The sequence below is a fragment of the Brassica napus genome, chromosome C1 (assembly GCF_020379485.1).
Source record: "Brassica napus cultivar Da-Ae chromosome C1, Da-Ae, whole genome shotgun sequence".
NCBI lineage: Eukaryota > Viridiplantae > Streptophyta > Magnoliopsida > Brassicales > Brassicaceae > Brassica > Brassica napus.
The window spans coordinates 10464776-10482974 of NC_063444.1; the positions used below are offsets into that span (position 1 = coordinate 10464776).

The 18199-nt window shown below is 38.2% G+C and overlaps 2 protein-coding genes, 2 long non-coding RNA genes and 1 other non-coding gene across 5 annotated transcripts; 3 read left to right on the plus strand and 2 right to left on the minus strand.

The window, feature by feature from the left end:
• Positions 1–1611, plus strand: LOC106437618. The gene is made up of 3 exons (XR_001287295.3): positions 1–862; positions 1066–1273; positions 1462–1611. It is a non-coding gene; the product is annotated as an uncharacterized LOC106437618 (long non-coding RNA).
• A 1238-nt stretch (positions 1612–2849) lies between these two features.
• Positions 2850–4227, plus strand: LOC106443418. Its single transcript, XR_001288017.3, has 2 exons — positions 2850–3628; positions 3708–4227. It is a non-coding gene; the product is annotated as an uncharacterized LOC106443418 (long non-coding RNA).
• A 448-nt stretch (positions 4228–4675) lies between these two features.
• LOC111201675 lies at positions 4676–7870 on the plus strand. The gene is made up of 3 exons (XM_048743636.1): positions 4676–4858; positions 4986–5123; positions 5213–7870. The coding sequence occupies exons 1-3, from the start codon at positions 4676–4678 to the stop codon at positions 7868–7870; spliced, it is 2979 nt and encodes a 992-aa protein (XP_048599593.1).
• A 512-nt stretch (positions 7871–8382) lies between these two features.
• LOC125579789 (proline-rich extensin-like protein EPR1) lies at positions 8383–12081 on the minus strand. Its single transcript, XM_048743637.1, has 3 exons — positions 12039–12081; positions 10079–10407; positions 8383–9963 (listed from the first exon to the last, which is right to left on the minus strand). Exons 1-3 carry the CDS (start codon positions 12079–12081, stop codon positions 8383–8385), a joined length of 1953 nt encoding a protein of 650 aa, XP_048599594.1.
• A 4099-nt stretch (positions 12082–16180) lies between these two features.
• LOC125581065 lies at positions 16181–16287 on the minus strand. Its single transcript, XR_007318776.1, has one exon. It is a non-coding gene; the product is annotated as a small nucleolar RNA R71 (small nucleolar RNA).
• Positions 16288–18199: the final 1912 nt, after the last annotated feature.

The window sequence follows — 18199 nt, forward strand, 5'->3', positions numbered from 1 at the left end:
ACTTTTTTATTTTCTGAAACTTTTCTTCGCTGTTTCTGAAACCCTATTTTTCTTCGTTGTTTCTCAAAAAAAAATATTATAAAAGCAATCGTTCATCGGAAGAGACGCAGACCAGAAGAACGCTCGCTCGCTAGCCTTTTACTATTCTGTAAATCATAATCTTTTTCGCAAGCGATTCTCTGGTACTGTTCTTAGGTTTCGAAATCAATTTTTTCTTCTGGCGTTTTCATCCGGAGAAAGCGCCGGAGGTTTTGGAATCAGCTCCTCACCGTCTCCAATCGTCATCTGCTATCCCTCGCCGTCGCAGTCAGCTTCTCACCGTCTCGGAGCATCACCGTGACCAAGCCTCTTCGTCTTGCTCTGCCGTCATCGTTGGGCTCCAGATCCGGCGAAGGGAAAGCTTCGCTGTGACCGAAGGCAGAGCAGACCAACTAAGGAATTAGTTACATCAACAGCCCAAAAGCCATGGAGTCATCAGCTCGTCTCCAATATCCTCCTCTCCTTACCCAGATTCTTCTTCACTTCCCCACGTTCCATTGGTGCGCAAAAGGGTATATGTTTGATTATGTTCTTGTTTCTATTGGGGGTATTGAACAATTCCTCTCACTTCCTCGGCTCGCCGTCAGATCTGCCCTCACCTCCGTTGGTTACAGAGAAGCAGCAGTTCCAGGAGCGTTTCGACTTTGCCAACTCATCCTCTCGGGAGCAATCGAGTTTTGACGAGTTTTGGTGAAGGCTGGAGCTTGTTTACAGAAGATCCAGAATTCATCAAGAACATCTCCTGTTCGTCTTTAAGTTTCAGATTACACAGAATTCACCAAGAACAGGTTGCTAGTTTCTAAGTCTTCCGGCATTGATCATGGTTTGTTTTCTCATCTTCCATATCTCAATTCGATAATTTAATCCTTTTCCAAGTCGAGTCTCTGTATTTGCTCTGTTCTTGGCTAAAGTTTGGCTGTTGGAATCAAAAATACCTCCTTTGTTTGATAGATTAAAGTCTCGATTTTTATCTATATTAAAGGTGAATTTTGTTTGATAAGTTTTGTCCCTAATGTTTGTCTATAGATGGAAGTATCGAAGAAGAACACAGTTGTATTCACTAACTGATTATGCTGGTGGTTTGAAAGCTGGAAGTAGGATTGAATTCAAGGAAAGCTAGTTTTAGGAAAATCAGTTGTAACAGTTGTACCAAACGCAGTGAATAAGTCCTCATCGAAGGAAGACACTTTGGAAAAGAAGAAGGCTTTCTTCTGGCACCTCTTCTAGCAATAAGGTAATACATCTTTTTGTTTTATTTTCTTCTTCTGTTGCAGAACAACGACATTGAGGGATCAAGTTGACTGATTCTTTTTTTTTTTTTTTTTTTTTTTTTTTTGGGGTCAAGTCTGATTCTTAAAACTTTAATCTTTCAACTTAAAAGTCCGTGTGTGTTCTAAAAGATGTGTGTGTGTGTGTATCCAGGGAGACGAGGAGGATGTAAACGTCGATTTGACAGAACAGAAGAAAGCCAATGACGTTTATTCTATTTGAATTTACGTTCTTTTTTTTTTTTTTGAATAAAAATTTAGAATGTGCATGTTTCTTTAAATATATATTGAATCTTCGTTTATAGATTAAGCTCAAGGAGAACTAGGGTTCTTAAATATCAAAACGAAAACAGCCATTACAAAGCCAAAAAACAGAAAATAAAGTAATGCAACATTGAATATTTCTTAAACTAAGGTTATTTTTTTGTCATAACCCTAAACCCCAAAACAAAACATATTTTTAAACTCTACACATAAACATAAAAACTTCAATCTTTTCATAATAATATTAAACTTAAACTAAATTTTTTTCTAAGAAAATCTAATCTTAAATTTAAATCTAAACCTCAAACACAAAATCCTAAATCTACACCCTATATCTAATACCCTAAACCCCAAACTTAAACCCTACTTACAAAATCATAAATCTAATCTTTTCAAACCTATGATATATACTTATTATTTAACTTCAAGTATATTCTAAAACTCAAGCCATATATTTTAATTCTAAATCTTAACCCTAAACCTTAAACAACATACCTCATATTAACATATATCATAAAACAATAAGTCTTAGCTTTAAATAAATTATAATTCCTTTAAGACATCTATGCTATTCTGAACTATATACAACTTTTATATCTTAATTCCTATAAGATACACTAGATCTGGATCCGCGCAACCGCGCGGATTTTTGTTTTCATTTATTTTTATATAAATATTTTTTTTTTCAATTCTAAATTGATATATATTATAATATATATGTGTCTATCAATTTTTAAAACATAATAAGTTTACGGTATATTTTTTCATTGAATAGATTGTTTCAAACTTTCACATGTATTTGTATCTTCTTCTATATATATATTTTCGGATTATTATTTTATTATTAAAATCGTAACTATATATATATAAAGATTAGTAAAATATTGTTTTATTGTCATATTCAAAGATATTGTAGCATTTCACAAATTTAGAAAGTTTTTAAAAAATTAAACTTTTCGCTTCATAGATTTATATTATCGAGTAAATAATTAAACATTTAGTTTTTGTTTAATTTTAAAATAAACTATATAGTTTAAAATTTGTTTTCATTGGTTTAAGGTAGTAAAGATTAATCATTGTTAGATAATATGATTTTTGTTATTTAAATTTTTTTTTTTATAATTTTAAAAGTTAACATCGATAAATATTTAAATATTTAACATAAAGAGGTATACTATTACAACATTAAATTAAATCTATTTAATTTATACTATTTATAAATCCAATGGATCATTTATTGTTTAAATCCAATTATTGATAGCACAATAAAAATTGCTAGTAGGCCCAAAATTTAAATGATAAGATTAGAGATTAAATGTAACATGACTTTCTAGGAATATGTCCATTTTTAAAAAAAAAATCACACATGAATCAAAGTTGTGACTTCTGTTTTAATATATAAGATATATTACTCCAAACTATATACTCTAAATTTTAACACTACTTATCTTAACCCTAAATAATATTTTAAACTACACATAAAACTTAATCTTAATACCCTAAAACGAAAACTCAAACCCTGCATACACGACCATACATTCATCTTTTTTATTTAATTGGTTATATTTTTAAAATATTTAAACACTGAATTTTAAATATAATGTAAAAACTAAATTATTTCATTGGTTTCTCTTAAAAATATTCCCACCAACACTCACCAAATTCCCTTTCTCCTTCCCGCCGCACATCTTGACCAAAACTAAGACACTAAATAAAAATATTTAAGCTAAAACTAAAACATTTATATGTGTCCTTATTGGTCAACCATTGATGCAATTGCATCCAATGGTTACAGTTTTTTTCAGTATCTTTTTGTTTTTCTGTTTTAATTCTCTTTCTCATCTCTTTCGTTTTCTCTTCTCTCTTCCTTCAATGGCAGATCTCCATCTTCTCTTCTTGTATCATACTCTTTGTTTTTCTCTTTTCCTTATTTGTTTTTCCCGAAAATCTCATCTCTTCTCTTTCTCTTTGATCTGTTCAATCTTCTCTTGGATCTATGAACCGCCTCCGATCAAATACATACCAAGATCTATCGCGGCTTAAGTTTGCATTACCAGGTTTGTGTTTCTTCTTGACCATTAACATTAGTTATGTATGGTGTATATTAGTTGTTTAGATATATGTTAAGTTATGCAGGTTAAAGTGTCAGAGGTGAATCACGGTATGGCTCCACCAAGTCACCTCCTAGATTCTGAGATACCCCAAAAGCCTAAATCAGAAACATGTCTTTATATCTCCTACGCATCATCCTCTCATCTCTATTGGTTGTTGTATGAAGCTTATTGATTCCACATTGATTAAAAGGATATTGAAATAGGGTGAATATACATTGAAACAGGCTTGAGAGACGATGGAGAAACTCCGTTATCAAGCAGACGAGGCGACAGAGAAACTATGATGTCTGTAGCAGACGGCACGATAGAAGTCAACTTCGGTGACTAGGTGATGCGACGACAACACTCTGAAGGCGGATGCTCTGGAGGCTGGAGGTAGAGACGGAGGATTAGGGTTGCAGGCGGAGGCTTAGTTTAGGTTTAGGTTAATTATGTTTTGGCTAATTATGTTTTGTTTAAATGTTTTAATCTGTTTTTTTTGTCTAATGTGTTCTTTAATTATTTGTATACTGATTTTAATTAATAGATAAAATTAATTTTAATTACGAATTATATTTTTAATAAATTTTTGGATAATTAAAAAAATTAATTAATAACACAAAACATTTGCCATATTTGTATAACAAGCTACATGTAAAATCAAATAAACGAGTTTTAATAACATTTGTATTACGTTATTATAAATATTAACAATTGCATAGACATTAAAGCTATCGTTGTTTATTTAACTATATCATACGACATATCCGCTATCGAAAAGGTCGGACCTACGATAACGGGCGCTGTGAGAGCGTTTTAGGGAACGCTATTAAAACGAACTAATAGCGTTTAACACCCGCTATTAATACCCACATTTCCTGTAGTGTCGTTCTTGTTTTGGTCTAAAGTTGTTAACTTGTAATGATCTGCTCTCTGTTGGGATTTGAGCTGTGAGTGTCTTTTGATCTATGTTGTTGCTGGTGAGGTTTCAATCTATAACCTTTTTTGATAATGTATTTTGGGATCATTGGTGCTAAAATTATAGAATCTTTGGTTACAGATACGAGGTTTATGAGTTACATCCCTTCTGTGTTTGCAACTGCGATAATGATTCATGTCATCAAGGACTTGAAACCACGTGAACAAGTTGAATACCAATCTCATCAGCTCATGACTCTACTCAAAGTTAATCAGGTATGTACTTTGTAATAAGTCCTTAAATGCTTATGTTATATACCGTGGAGATCAGAGCCTGACTCAGAAATGACTTCACAGGGAAAGTTAATGAATGCTATGAACTATTGTTGGAGCACAATCCAAGCAAGAAGAGGATGATGAATTGGCTCGATCAGGACAGTCCAAGCGGTGTTTCGACCTTGATGACAGCTCAAATGGTTCCTGGAATGTCTCTGCTGCTTCAGTATCATCCTCTGAAGAGCCTCCGCTCAAGAGGAGAAGAGTACATGAGCAGCAAATGAGGTTGCCTTCAATAAACCATAGGCTTTCTTCATTACTGGTGTCTTTCCACTGGAGTGGAACTTTACGCAGATTTGTCTAATTCCGAAGATCACAAATCCTACTACAATGGTTGATCTGAGACCCATTAGTTTGTGTTCCGTGTTATCCAAGATAGTGGCTAAGATTCTGGTAGCCAGGCTCAAACCGATGCTGGAGCACATTGTGTCGCCCACACAATCTGCATTTATACCTGAGAGATTGATATCGGATAATATTATCATTGCTCATGAGATGGTACATGGATTAAGAACTCATGAAAGGATCGCAAAAGAGTTTATGGCGATCAAAACTGACATGTCTAAAGCATATGATCGCATTGAATGGAATTATCTGGAGGGTTTAATGACGGCGCTTGGCTTCCATGCTAAGTTCCGAGAGTGGATCATGTTTTGCGTCCGTTCTGTTTCCTATACGGTGCTTATAAATGGCGAGGAACAGGGGAAGGTGTTACCAAGTAGAGGTCTGAGACAAGGGGATCCCCTGTCCACTTTTCTCTTTGATTTATGTACAGAAGGACTGTCCCACCAGTTGAATGAGGCGGAGAGAAGAGGTGAGATCACGGGTATTCAGTTCTCAGAGGACGGGCCCTCGATAAATCATTTGTTTTTCGCTGATGACTCACTTCTGTTGTTAAAAGCAAATGAAGTAGAGTGTAATGTGGTCTGCAAGATCCTGAAGGAGTATGAAGAGGTCTCTGACCAGATGATCAATTTCTCGAAATCGGCTATTACCTTTGGCAAGAAGGTTGAGGGAGAAACGAAAGTGAAGATTAAAGAGATCACCGGTATTACAAATGAAGGAGGAATGGGGAAATATTTGGGTTTGCCAGAGTGTTTCAGTGGCTCCAAGGTTGACATGCTTCAGTACATTCATGACAAAATGACGTTGCGCTTCCACGGCTGGTATGCTCTCTTCTTATCTACGGGTGGAAAGGAAGTTTTGCTCAAGTCAGTCGCAATGGCCATGCCGGTTTTTGCTATGTCAGTCTTTAAACTCCCGAAGATGACATGTAAAAATCTCACTAGTGCAATGGCTAATTTCTGGTGGAATGCCCAAGACGGAATAAATAAGATGCATTGGGTCTCTTGGGAGAGGATGTGTCTTGATAAACAGGATGGTGGCATGGGTTTTAAGAATTTAGAAAATTTCAACCAGGCTCTGTTGGCAAAACAGGGGTGGCGGCTGCTTATGGAGCCAGAATCTTTGTGTGCAAGGGTGTTAAGAAGCAGATACTACCCGTCTGGAGTCTTTCTGGATGCAAGGCTCGGATCTAGGCCTTCTTATGCGTGGAGAAGTATATTATTTGGACGTGAGTTGCTGGTGAAAGGACTACGAAGGAATATTGGATCGAGGGAGAGTATAAATGTATGGATGGACAAATGGCTCTTTGTTACGGAACCAAAGGCCCCAATGAGGAAACAAATTTTATTTAACCTTGATCTTAAGGTTTGTGATCTTATTAATCCACAAACAAGAGGATGGGATCGAGGAAAGCTGGAGGAAGTTTTCTTCCCGAGTGATATTGAGCTGGTTCTCAAAATGAAGCCTGCTGTTGGTAAGGAGGATTCGTATGAGTGGGTCCATAACAGATGGGGAGCTTACTCTGTGAAATCGGGGTACTGGTTGGCATGTTCTCTGGATCAGTCTGAAGTGAGAGTGGCGGCTCGGAGTAAACCATCACTAAATGACTTGCGTAGCCAAGTGTGGAAGGTGAACACTGCTCCCAAAATCAAAATCTTTTTGTGGAGGGATCTGTCAAATGCTCTAGCGGTTTCAGAGGAGTGTATAGCTCGAGGGATGAAGGTGGATTCCCGATGTCAAAGATGTGGGGAAGAAGGAGAGTCCATTAATCACGTCTTATTCACATGTCCTGCTGCTCGACTGGTGTGGGCGACGTCGGGTTTTCCATTTCCGCAACGAGGTTTTGAATATAGATCTTTATATGAAAATTTTAGTCATTTGCTGGATACTGGAAAAGATTTTAGAGTGCCAAAGGATGTGAATTGTAGTTTCCCGTGGATCTTATGGATGTTGTGGAAGAACAAGAATACATTTAACTTCGAAGGAAAAGAGTATGAGGCAGAGGATACGGTCACAAAATGTCGTGAGGAGTCCAGGCGCTGGACTGAGGTTGTGGCAGCAGCAAAATCGGAAACGGGTAATAGGAATAAGAGGCCTCGGGATGGTAACGTATGGACAGTACCAGAGAGTGAAAGAGTGAAGTGCAATATTGGAATCTCATGGTCTAAAGCGACGTGTATGGCGGGTTTGGGCTGGATTGTAAGGAATAGTGAAGGTGAAACTTTGCTCCATAGCAGAAGAGCTATAAATGGTGTGTCGTCGCTTTTGGAGGCTAGACGTTTGGGTTTAATCTGGGCAGCGGAGAGTATGAATTCTCACAGATTGCAGAAAGTGTGTTTTGAGTTGGAGGACTATGAGTTGGTGGGCTCTGTGAACAAACCTAAAGCGTGGCCAGCGTTTCGGGCGTACGGTGAGGAGTTAAGGGATGCCTTGAATAAAGTTACAGATTGGAAGGTAAGCTCAGTAAAGAGAGTGGCTAACAAAGCTGCTTTTATGGCTCGGAGTGTGACAAAGGAAAGGAGATATCAATCATATGTAGCTCAAGGTAGTCCATCTTGGTTAAGGAGCTTGCTTACGGAGGAAGATACGAGGTCAATAAGAGTATAAGGTGATGTCAACTGGAGTTTTTCATTGGAGTGGAAGAGTATTGGGTGGGAGAACGTGTTAGGCTGTGATCCTTTTCTTTATTTGATTTGGTTTGGTTTGCTTGATCGATTTGTTTTAGAGAAGTGGTTGTGTTTCTTTCTTTCTCAAACATGTTTTTTTTCAGAGTTCAAAAAAAAGAGATTCCATTGGAGCACAAAAATGTTGGTGTCTCTTAACTAGGTCTCTTAAATAACATTTAATACTTAAAAATCATTAAGAGACCCAAAGTGGGTTTTTGAGTTAATGATGCTCTAATAAGCATTTGTTGGGGATAATATTTGTGCTAAAGACGTCTTGAGAATTTTTCATGATTGTCGTGCTAATTGTCTGTATCTATAAACTCCAATGTTTAGTGAAATCAAGAAAACAGCAATAATGAAACAGTGCAAATTAGTCTAATAGAGACTTTATTGATGTTTTATTACATTATTATTAGTAGAAAGTAAAAAAAGCCACAACCATTTTAGTTCTCGTTAAAGGTGGCAAGTGTGTATTATTGTGTATGGAGGTAATTCGAAGGGTACGTGGAAAAGGTTATGGGCACATGAAGCCTCCCTGCGACCACAAGCCCTACAGAGAACAAAAATATTGCGAGGAGGGGAACGTCGTTGACCTGGAGGTTGCACAAAACCACATAGGCAAGCTGCTGCTTCGCGATCAGACAAATGGCGAATAAGAGAGCAACATGGTTGTGCCCTTCCAAAGTCTAGGAAATTCCCATAACGTCTTACAACATTGGCACATGCCCTTTGTTGAGCAGCATTCCTGGGACATGTAGGGAGTGGGGGCGGTGGTGGTTGGAAGTTCGGAGGAGGAAGTGGTGGACTTTGTTTTGGTGGAGTCCCGGATGGTGGTGGTGTATCAGGTGGTGAAATTTTTGGTGGCGGAATCTCAGGTGGCGTAATCTCGGGTGGTTCGATTTGTCGTGGTGTACTTTCTGGTGGTGTAATTTCTGGTGACGTAATCTCGGGTGGTTCGATTTGTGGTGGTGAAATCTTTGGTGGTCGACTTTCTGGTGGTGTAATTTCTGGTGGTTGAATTTTAGGTGGTTGGATCTCCGGAGGAGTAATCTCAGGTGGTGGAACTTGTGATGGTGTAATCTCGGGTGGTGGAGTCTTTGGTTCAATTTCGGGTGGTGATATCTCGGGTGGTGTAATCTCCGGTGGTGGAGTCTTTGGTTCATTTCCGGGTGGTGAAATCTCGGGTGGTGGAATTTTTAGTTCAATATCTATTGGTGAAATCTCGGGTGGTGGAATTTCTGGTGGCGTAATCTCGGGTAGTGGAATCTCTGGTAGTGGACTTATTGGTTCATTTTCGGGTGGTGGAGTTACTGGTTCAGTTTCGGGTGGTGTAATCTCGGGTGGTTGAATTTCTGGTGGTGAAATCTCGGGTACTGGAATCTCTGGTAATGGAGTTATTGGTTCAGTTTCTGGTGGTGTAACCCCGGGTGGTGGAATTTTGGGATTAATATCTATTGGTGAAATCTCGGGTGGTGGAATTTTTGGATTAATATCTATTGGTGAAATCTCGGGTGGTGGAATCTCTGGTGGCGTAATCTCGGGTAGTGGAATCTCTGGTAGTGGACTTATTGGTTCATTTTCGGGTGGTGGAGTTACTGGTTCAGTTTCTGGTGGTGTAATCTCGGGTGGTTGAATTTCTGGTGGTGAAATCTCGGGTACTGGAATCTCTGGTAATGGAGTTATTGGTTCAGTTTCTGGTGGTGTAACCCCGGGTGGTGGAATTTTGGGATTAATATCTATTGGTGAAATCTCGGGTGGTGGAATTTTTGGATTAATATCTATTGGTGAAATCTCGGGTGGTGGAATCTCTGGTGGCGTAATCTCGGGTAGTGGAATCTCTGGTAGTGGACTTATTGGTTCATTTTCGGGTGGTGGAGTTACTGGTTCAGTTTCTGGTGGTGTAATCTCGGGTGGTTGTATTTCTGGTGGTGAAATCTCGGGTACTGGAATCTCTGGTAATGGAGTTATTGGTTCAGTTTCTGGTGGTGTAACCCCGGGTGGTAGAATTTTGGGATTAATATCTATTGGTGAAATCTCGGGGTGGAATTTTTGGATTAATATCTATTGGTGAAATTTCGGGTGGTGGAATCTCTGGTAGGGGAGTTATTGGTTCAATTTCTGGTGGTGTAATCCCGGGTGGTGGAGTTACTGGTTCAGTTTCTGGTGGCGTAATCTCGGGTGGTTGAATTTCTGGTGGCGTAATCTCGGGTGGTGTAGTCCCGGGTGGTGGAGCTTTCGTTGGTGAAATCTCAGGTTCTGGTGTGGGTGGTGTAATCTCTGGTGGTGTAATCACGGGTGGTGGGATATTTGGTGGAAATACTGGTGGTGGACAAACACATGGTGGACAAACAAATGGTGGTGGGGGTGGAGGACGGCGTGGAGGTGGAGGACGACGTGGAGTTGGAGGATGGCGTGGAGCCGGAGGCTGACGGGGAGGAGACCTACCCCTGAGCTTCCGTTTCGCTGAGGAAGAAGATGCTGATCAGTGCCAGTACAAAAACTATGGTTTTAGTTGAACATTGTGGAGCCATTTTGTCCTCAGAAAAGGATTATTGTACGGAAACTGGTGGGTTGAAGTGTAGTGAGGCTGTGGGTATTTATAGCAGCTTTTGGAGGGTCAGATACGTTAGCATTCAGCCATTTATTCTATTGCCAAACCCTATTCTTCTGATTAAGACACATAAGTAGTGGCTTCAGTTCAAGTAATTTTATTATAAGAAAAAAGGCTGAGTTGGGTTGCACTGCAGTAGTCTGTTTTTACACTAAGATTACAAGCGGCAGCCGGCAGTAACCAGTTTCCCGAAACGATGTATAATCGGTCGGGCACTCGAACTGACCTTAGTCGTTAGATGAAAAATTTCTGTATGAAGAATTGAAGATACATTTCTTCTCATTTCTCTTACATTACTATATTTATATTAGTGATATACATTGATACGACTTTTAATTAAAGATTCAGGTCTTAAACAACTCATGTTTTGTAACTTATCGTCATATTTTATTTACGTTCTATGTTTAGACTTCCTGTACATGCACCTTTCTGTGATATAAGATGATTTCTTTGTTGTTTTCCCATTTTAGAAAAAAGGTATATAGAAATATGTGAAATCCTTTACCAAGATTCGTCGTAATCTGGATATATTGGGTCATGCAATTAACAAACGTCCAAAAGTGGATTGCAAGAAAATCTTTGACAAAGTTTTGGCGTTTTGTATATTGAATGGGATTGAAGTCCAGGCTTTTTCTATCTACTGATAACTTCTGAGACGGAAGTGAGTATTAATTTTAAGAAAATTGACAATCTAGCTACAGATTTGTAACGTTCAACAATATCGCAAAGTTTGTTATCAGTTAAGAAAGATGTCGGTTTTGCTACTTGGGTAAATGGGCATGCTCCATGAGTTTCATTTTCCTATATTTTTCATATAGATGGGGTTTAGGGTTAGGAATGTGAATATGCTAAGTTCCCTTGGCTGCTAAGTCTCTACAGTTAGGCAACACATAATTGGTCATTTAGGTTGTCCAAACATATTTATTAGATCGATCGACGAATTTACCCCCCCCCCCCCCCCCCACACTTTTTTTTTGCTTAGTATTCTATTAAAATAACACTGTATGCAAATAATCTTGGTGTTCTTTGATATATTACACTAAAAATTTGTAACATTTTCATTAAGTTTATCTTTGTCATGACCACAAAATATAGTATTTTAAAAAATATTTCCAGAACAAACTAAGTAAAATATACTCCTAAATGTTCATTATGTTTGTAAGATTACATTACAATATCTTTTTATAGAATTATTTATTTTATTATATTATAAAAAACATTAATTTTCATAAAGGAAAATGCAGATTAGCACTAGACCAAGCTTTTCTTCTAAATATAGACCCCGAGGTCCAAAGTCACAAAAATGTTTCATTTAATGATGACCAATTACTATATTATCCCTAATGTTAATTTAACATAAATTATATAATAACAAAATTAAAACATTTTGAAAACTTAATAAAGATTTCCACGACGAAAAAGTTGTGCCGTCGTCTCCGCATCGCCTCCATCGTCATCTCCGTTGTGTCTCCGTCGTCGTCTCCGCATCGTCTCCAACGTTGTCTCTGCATCGCGCCACCATCGTCTCCGCATTGCGCCATCATCGTCTTCGATCCGTCACCATCTCCTCATCATCTCTGATCCGCCGTCGTCTCCATATCTCATTATTTTGTGTCTCTGCATCTGATCAAGGTATCATCATTTCATGTTCATTATAAATTGATGATATGTTACTGCAATTGGCTTTTCTAGTTGTTTTGAAATTTAAAATTGGAGTGTCGTCATCTTCACATTCTAGACTCACAATTTTTTTTTGAGTTGTCTTAGAATATTTAGTTAAATTTCTCTGTGGTTGATCATTTTGAGATTTGGTTTTGATATTTTTAACAGATTTTCGAAATATGGTTGAAGTTTTTTGTGTTTGTGGAGAATGGAGTTCAAATGAATCTTTCCACTGGGAGTTCTATGTTGATAAGAATATGAGTACATCTTTTATTCACTTAGAAGAAGATCTTCAATATTTAATTTGGAATATTTAGTTAAATGTCTCTCTGGTTGATCCTTTTGAGATTTGGTTTTGATATCTTTAACAGATTTTCAAAATATGATTGAAGTTTTTTGTGTTTGTGGAGAATGGAGTTCAAATGAATTTTTCCAATAAGAGTTCTATGTTGATAAGAATATGATTACATCGTTTGTTCGCTTAGAAGAAGATCTTCAGTATGAAGATTTGCTTAAGATGGTTTCCGAAGATTTCCGTATTCAAGAGGAAGATATAACTTTGAGCTATGGGATTTCTTTACAGTTGAAAAGTATTGTTGAAGATTTTACCCCAATCTCCGTAGCAAATACTCGTAAACTCAGAAGTTTCATCGGCAAGATTAGAGCTTTTCATGGAATATGTTGGTTGTATATCAACTAAGCACTATTCAGGATAGTTGTCTTGACTATAAATTAAACCTTCCAAAACAATTTGAATCATGCATGTTATTATTTTTGGAAGCCTATCCAAAAATTGTCAAATATTTTACAACTTTATAATATATAATTAAGGTTTAAATAAATTTACGTGTTTGACTATAATAAATGATTCTTCTCAGCATAGCGTCTAAACCATTATTCTTACTAAACCCGGAAGTCACTAAGTTTTCGATCTAATTTCATTTTTAAGTTTAAACGTTGCTAGATAGAAATACACTAAAATATTATTTCTGGAAGCCCATCCAAAAATTATCGAATGCTTTCCAATCGTCTGTAACATGTTTTCTATTTTTTTTTTAATTTGGTAAAGTCATCCAGAATATGTAAAATGCTTTCTTGTTACATTCGAAATCTAAAAAATTTCAATAAGCAACATGAATCTCCAACTTTTTTGTCTTGGCTCTGAACCAATCTGATATTTCAACTCAGACAATGTTAGTCTAAAAGGTAATGAATTTCCCAGTGTGTTACTATCCTGCATAACCAAGTAAAAAAAAATCAAATTTGTTAACATCGAATTTTTTGGAAAGCTTTTTTGAAACTATACAAATCCTTCCTGACAATTAAACAAAAATCACACAGTTTCACAGGCACAAGAAATCGTCTAAAAATGTCATAAGCAAATTCACGAGCCTGCCAAAGATATCAATATGCGTAAGCCAAACAAGTAACAAAGCAAAACGTTTCTCAAATTTGTTAATACTGGATTTTCTGGAAAGCTTTTCTGAAACTAAACAAATCCTTCCTAAAATTAACAAAACCACACAGTTTCACAACCACAAGCAAGCGATTAACAATGTCATAAGCAAATTCACGAGCCTACCAAAGATATCAATATGCGTAATCCAAACAAGTAACCAAACAAAATGTTTCTCAAATTTGTTAATATTGGATTTTCTGGAAAGATTTCCTGAAACTAAACAAATCATTCCTAAAATTAACAAAACCACATAGTTTCACAAGCATAAGCAAGCGATTAACAATGACATAAGAAAATTCACGAGCTGACATCTTGCACATTTTCATTGTTTTAACTCTTCATTCTTGCATGTTTTGATCATTTAGATTAGGGATTATGCATTTTAGTTTCCTTTTTGCATTGCATAAGTCTTTATCAAGTGTTGGAGTGTCCATTGGAGTTCTTGGAGTTACTTGTAAACATTTGGGATCAAAAAGGGAGTGGAAATTGTTATTTGAGCGAGTAGATCACCGGAGCGGGCAATGGGAGCGACCTACGACACCCGCTCCAGACGAAACGAAGCCAGCGCGACCTCTTGCACCTGGGTTCGGCACCCGCTCCGAACCAACACCCCGTCGACAACTCTTGAGAGTCGGAGCGACCAAGATGGAGCGAGGTCTGCAGCCCGTGCGCAAAAAGAAGAAGTGAAGTCGGCATCTGGAGCGACGTCCCGCAGTGGGGTGGGCACCCGCTCCGAGCTCAACCTCTCGTCGACAACTTTCGAGAAGTGGAGCGCCCATAGGGAGCGAGGTCCGCAACCCGCGCGCAAAACGAAGGAACAAAGCTGACATCTGGAGCGACGTCCCGCAGCGGAGTGAAGCACCCGCTCTGGAAGCAGAGCGACCTGGCGGAGCGACCTGACCTACCCGCGCGCGTTTCTCTTCTTCTAATCGAAAATTTATGTTTTATTTGGGCCTTTCAGGTTGTTGACTGAGCCCATTAGGTTTTAGAAGTCATATAAATACTCTCTAAACCTAATGTTAGGATCTTATCTTGTTTTCTATATAATCAAAAAGCCACATTAGGTGAAAGATCTAGTCTTGATCAATTTCTCTTGTGTTTACTTGATTGTTTTGATCATTAATCATGTTTAGACTTAGATCAACTAATGATCTAGTGTTTACCATGATAATGAGTGAGTAGTCATCTTTGGATTCATGGGTTAGGATGATTAGGATGATTAAGTGATGATCTAGAATGTTTAGAGTAAATTAATATGTTTCGTTGTTTGATTGAGTGATCTTAATGCTAAGCTAGAGTTGGCCATTCTGGTTTAGAACTCTAGACATTTCATTACCCGGAAGGTGTTCGATGAAATGTCTGAGCCAACTCAACATGCTTTTAGCTTACCCTACCAAAGGGATTTGATGTTAGGGGAGTTAGGAAAGTTGAATGATTCATTCTTAATGATTGTTTGATTGACACAAACCAAAAGAATTTGATGTTTGATCATGAGAGTAAATGAGCTTTTATCTTGGAAGAGAACTTGCTTAGAATTGATATCTAGACTTAGGGGAATGTGTTGATTGAAACCTTGCCATTTTAGAGTAAATCTTAGTCATCTGAAATCAAAATCCTATGCCCATGATTCCTCCTTTATCTATTTGATTAAAAATTGCTTGTTAGTTGTTCTTGAAACTTGTTAGTTTGATTGAATCACCTCATCTTATTGATTGCATTTAGCTTAATTGAAAACCTGAATTCTCTTTGATTCAAAACTCTTAGAAATGGATTGACATCTTAATTACTATAATGATTTGATTATTGGACCCTTGAAAAGCCCATTTCAAATTTGGCGTTGTTGTCAATTTTAAGTTGATTTTGACATTGAGATTTGGTTCTTGCTTGAGACTAAATCTTATTTTCTTATATCTAGTTATTGATTCTCTTTCCTAGCCTTTTCTATCTCAGGTGCATGAACTTGCGTAGCAGAGGCCCAACAGACCTAGTTCCAAGAGTTGAAGACATTAGAGCACTTGAAAGAGAAATTGCAAAGAGGAGAAGAGAAGAAGAGCAACAGGCTCACCTAGACAGATTGGGGTTTGTGATGGATCAACATCAGAATCAGCCTCAAGATGGAGTGGGCAATGGCCAAGGAGATGACAACCTTAGGCCACATCACCCACAGCGCCAAGCTAGAGCTATTGGCATACATGATGAACCCAATATCCATGGGCATAGAGCTGGCATCAGAGCACCAGCTGTGGAAAACAACAACTTTGAGATCAAGTCAAGCTTGATAAACATGATCCACAGCAACAAGTACCATGGTCTTGCCTTGGAGGATCCACTAGACCACTTGGATAACTTTGATAAGCTGTGTGGAACTACAAAGATCAATGGTGTCTCTGAAGATGCATTCAAGCTAAGGTTGTTTCCATTCTCTTTGGGAGAAGAGTCTTTCAAGAGATTCAATCACAACATGGGATGAGTGCAAGAAAGCCTTCCTCACCAAGTTCTTCACTACTTCAAGAACTGCTAAGCTAAGGAATGAGATCTCTGGATTTCATCAAAGGAATCTTGAAGGCTTTGGAGAAGCATGGGAAAGGTTCAACAACTACATCTCTCAATGTCCTTATCATGGCTTCAATATGGAGAGTTTGCTTAGTACTTTCTACAAAGGTGCTTTGCCCAAGGTTAGAAATCAGCTTGATACTGCTAGCAATGATTTCTTCTTGGGAAGAAGTGAAACAGATGCTTTGAAGATTGTAGAGAACATGGCCAAGAGTGATTCAGTCTACAGTGATGAGCATGATAAAAGCAACAGAGGCAGTTGAGGTGATGATACAAATACCAAGAGAGAGTTAAAGGCTCTACAAGAAAAGATGGATATGCTTCTCTTGGATAGAGCTAAACAAGAGAAGGTGAACTTTGTTGGTGAGAAGAAACAAGAAGGGACTGTTGTGCTTAATGAAGTTGATGGTCTAGAAGGTCAAGAAGAGTTCCGCTTTGTGAATGCTAATGGGACATGGTACAAGAAGGAGCCTAACTTTCAGTACAACAACTACCAACAAAAGCCTTTCTACAACAACAACCAACAAGGTGGTTACCAAGCTAGACAAAACTGCTCTCAAGGCTTCCCCTCCAAGGGAAATCAGTCTACATAAGCTCAAGCCAGCTCTTCTACCTCTACTGCACAAGAGAGTAGCACTGATACAATGCTGAAACAAATCTTGGAGTCTCAAACTAGAAGTGAGAAGCACATTGGATATGAGCTGAAGAACCTTCACACCAAAGTTGATGGAAGCTACAATGATCTCAACAACAAGTTCTCAAACCTTGCTTCCAACTTCAAAGCTTTGGAGAACCTGTTTGCTTCAATGAGTAGTAACTCGAAACGTCCTATGGGATCAATTCCCGGAACTTCTGAGCAAAACTCCAAGGAGACAATGAAATCCATCACCCTAAGGAGTGGTGAACAATTGCCTCCTAGAACTCTTATTAGGGATAATGAGAAGCAAGATGGGGAGGTGGTCATCAATGTGGATGATGATGTGGTTATTGTGAATGAGAAAACCAATGAAGAAATCTTGGAGAAGATAGTTGAAGCTAAAGGGAAAGGAAAGGTTGGAGAAGAGAAGAAGGTTGTGAACAAGAATGAAGCTGCTACTTCATCAAAATGAGCTCCATTCATTCCTCCTCCATATGAAGCAAAACTTCCCTTCCCTGGTAGATTCAAGAGACAGCTTTTGGAGTAATACAAAGCCTTGTTTGAGAAGCAAATGAGTGAGGTTCAGATCACCATGTCCATTATTGATGCCTTCATGCTAATGCCTCAATACAACAAGTTCCTCAAGGATGCTGTAACCAAGAAGAAGAAAGAGATGGAAGGGATGGTAGTTCTCACCCATGAATGCAATGCCATTATACAGCGGCTAACCATCCCCAAGAAGCTTGAAGATCCAGGAAGTTTCACACTACCTTGTGCCATTGGGCAATTGGCTTTGGAGAAGTGTCTATGTGATTTGGGAGCAAGTGTGAGCCTTATGCCTCTCTCCATTGCTAAAAGGCTTGGGTTTACACAATACAAGAAGTGTAAACTCTCTATTGTGCTAGCTGATCCCTCAGTGAAGATTCCCATTGGTATCCTAGAAAATCTCCCTGTTATGGTTAGAAATTGTGAGATTCCTACAGATTTTGTGGTGTTGGAGATGGATGAAGAACCAACAGATCCTTTGATATTAGGGAGAGCTTTCTTTGCTACAGCAGGAGCTGTTGGGGTCAAAAACGGTTACGACGGAATTACCACCCGAAAATCCTCGAAGATCGTATTTCCGAAAGAGATAGTAAAAAGGAAGATGTAACTTTCGTAAAATATAACCAAACACGAAGTTTTTACGAAGAAGTATCCTTAAAGATTCAAACCAAACTAACCAAGCTCGACCGTTGCGCAATTACCACGCATACACGCTGTCCGGTCGCTGCGTAGCAACCAAGTCCGAGCCAAAGCTCGGTCGCTACGTAGCGACCGAGCTCGGCCAAGCTTGATCGCTACGTAG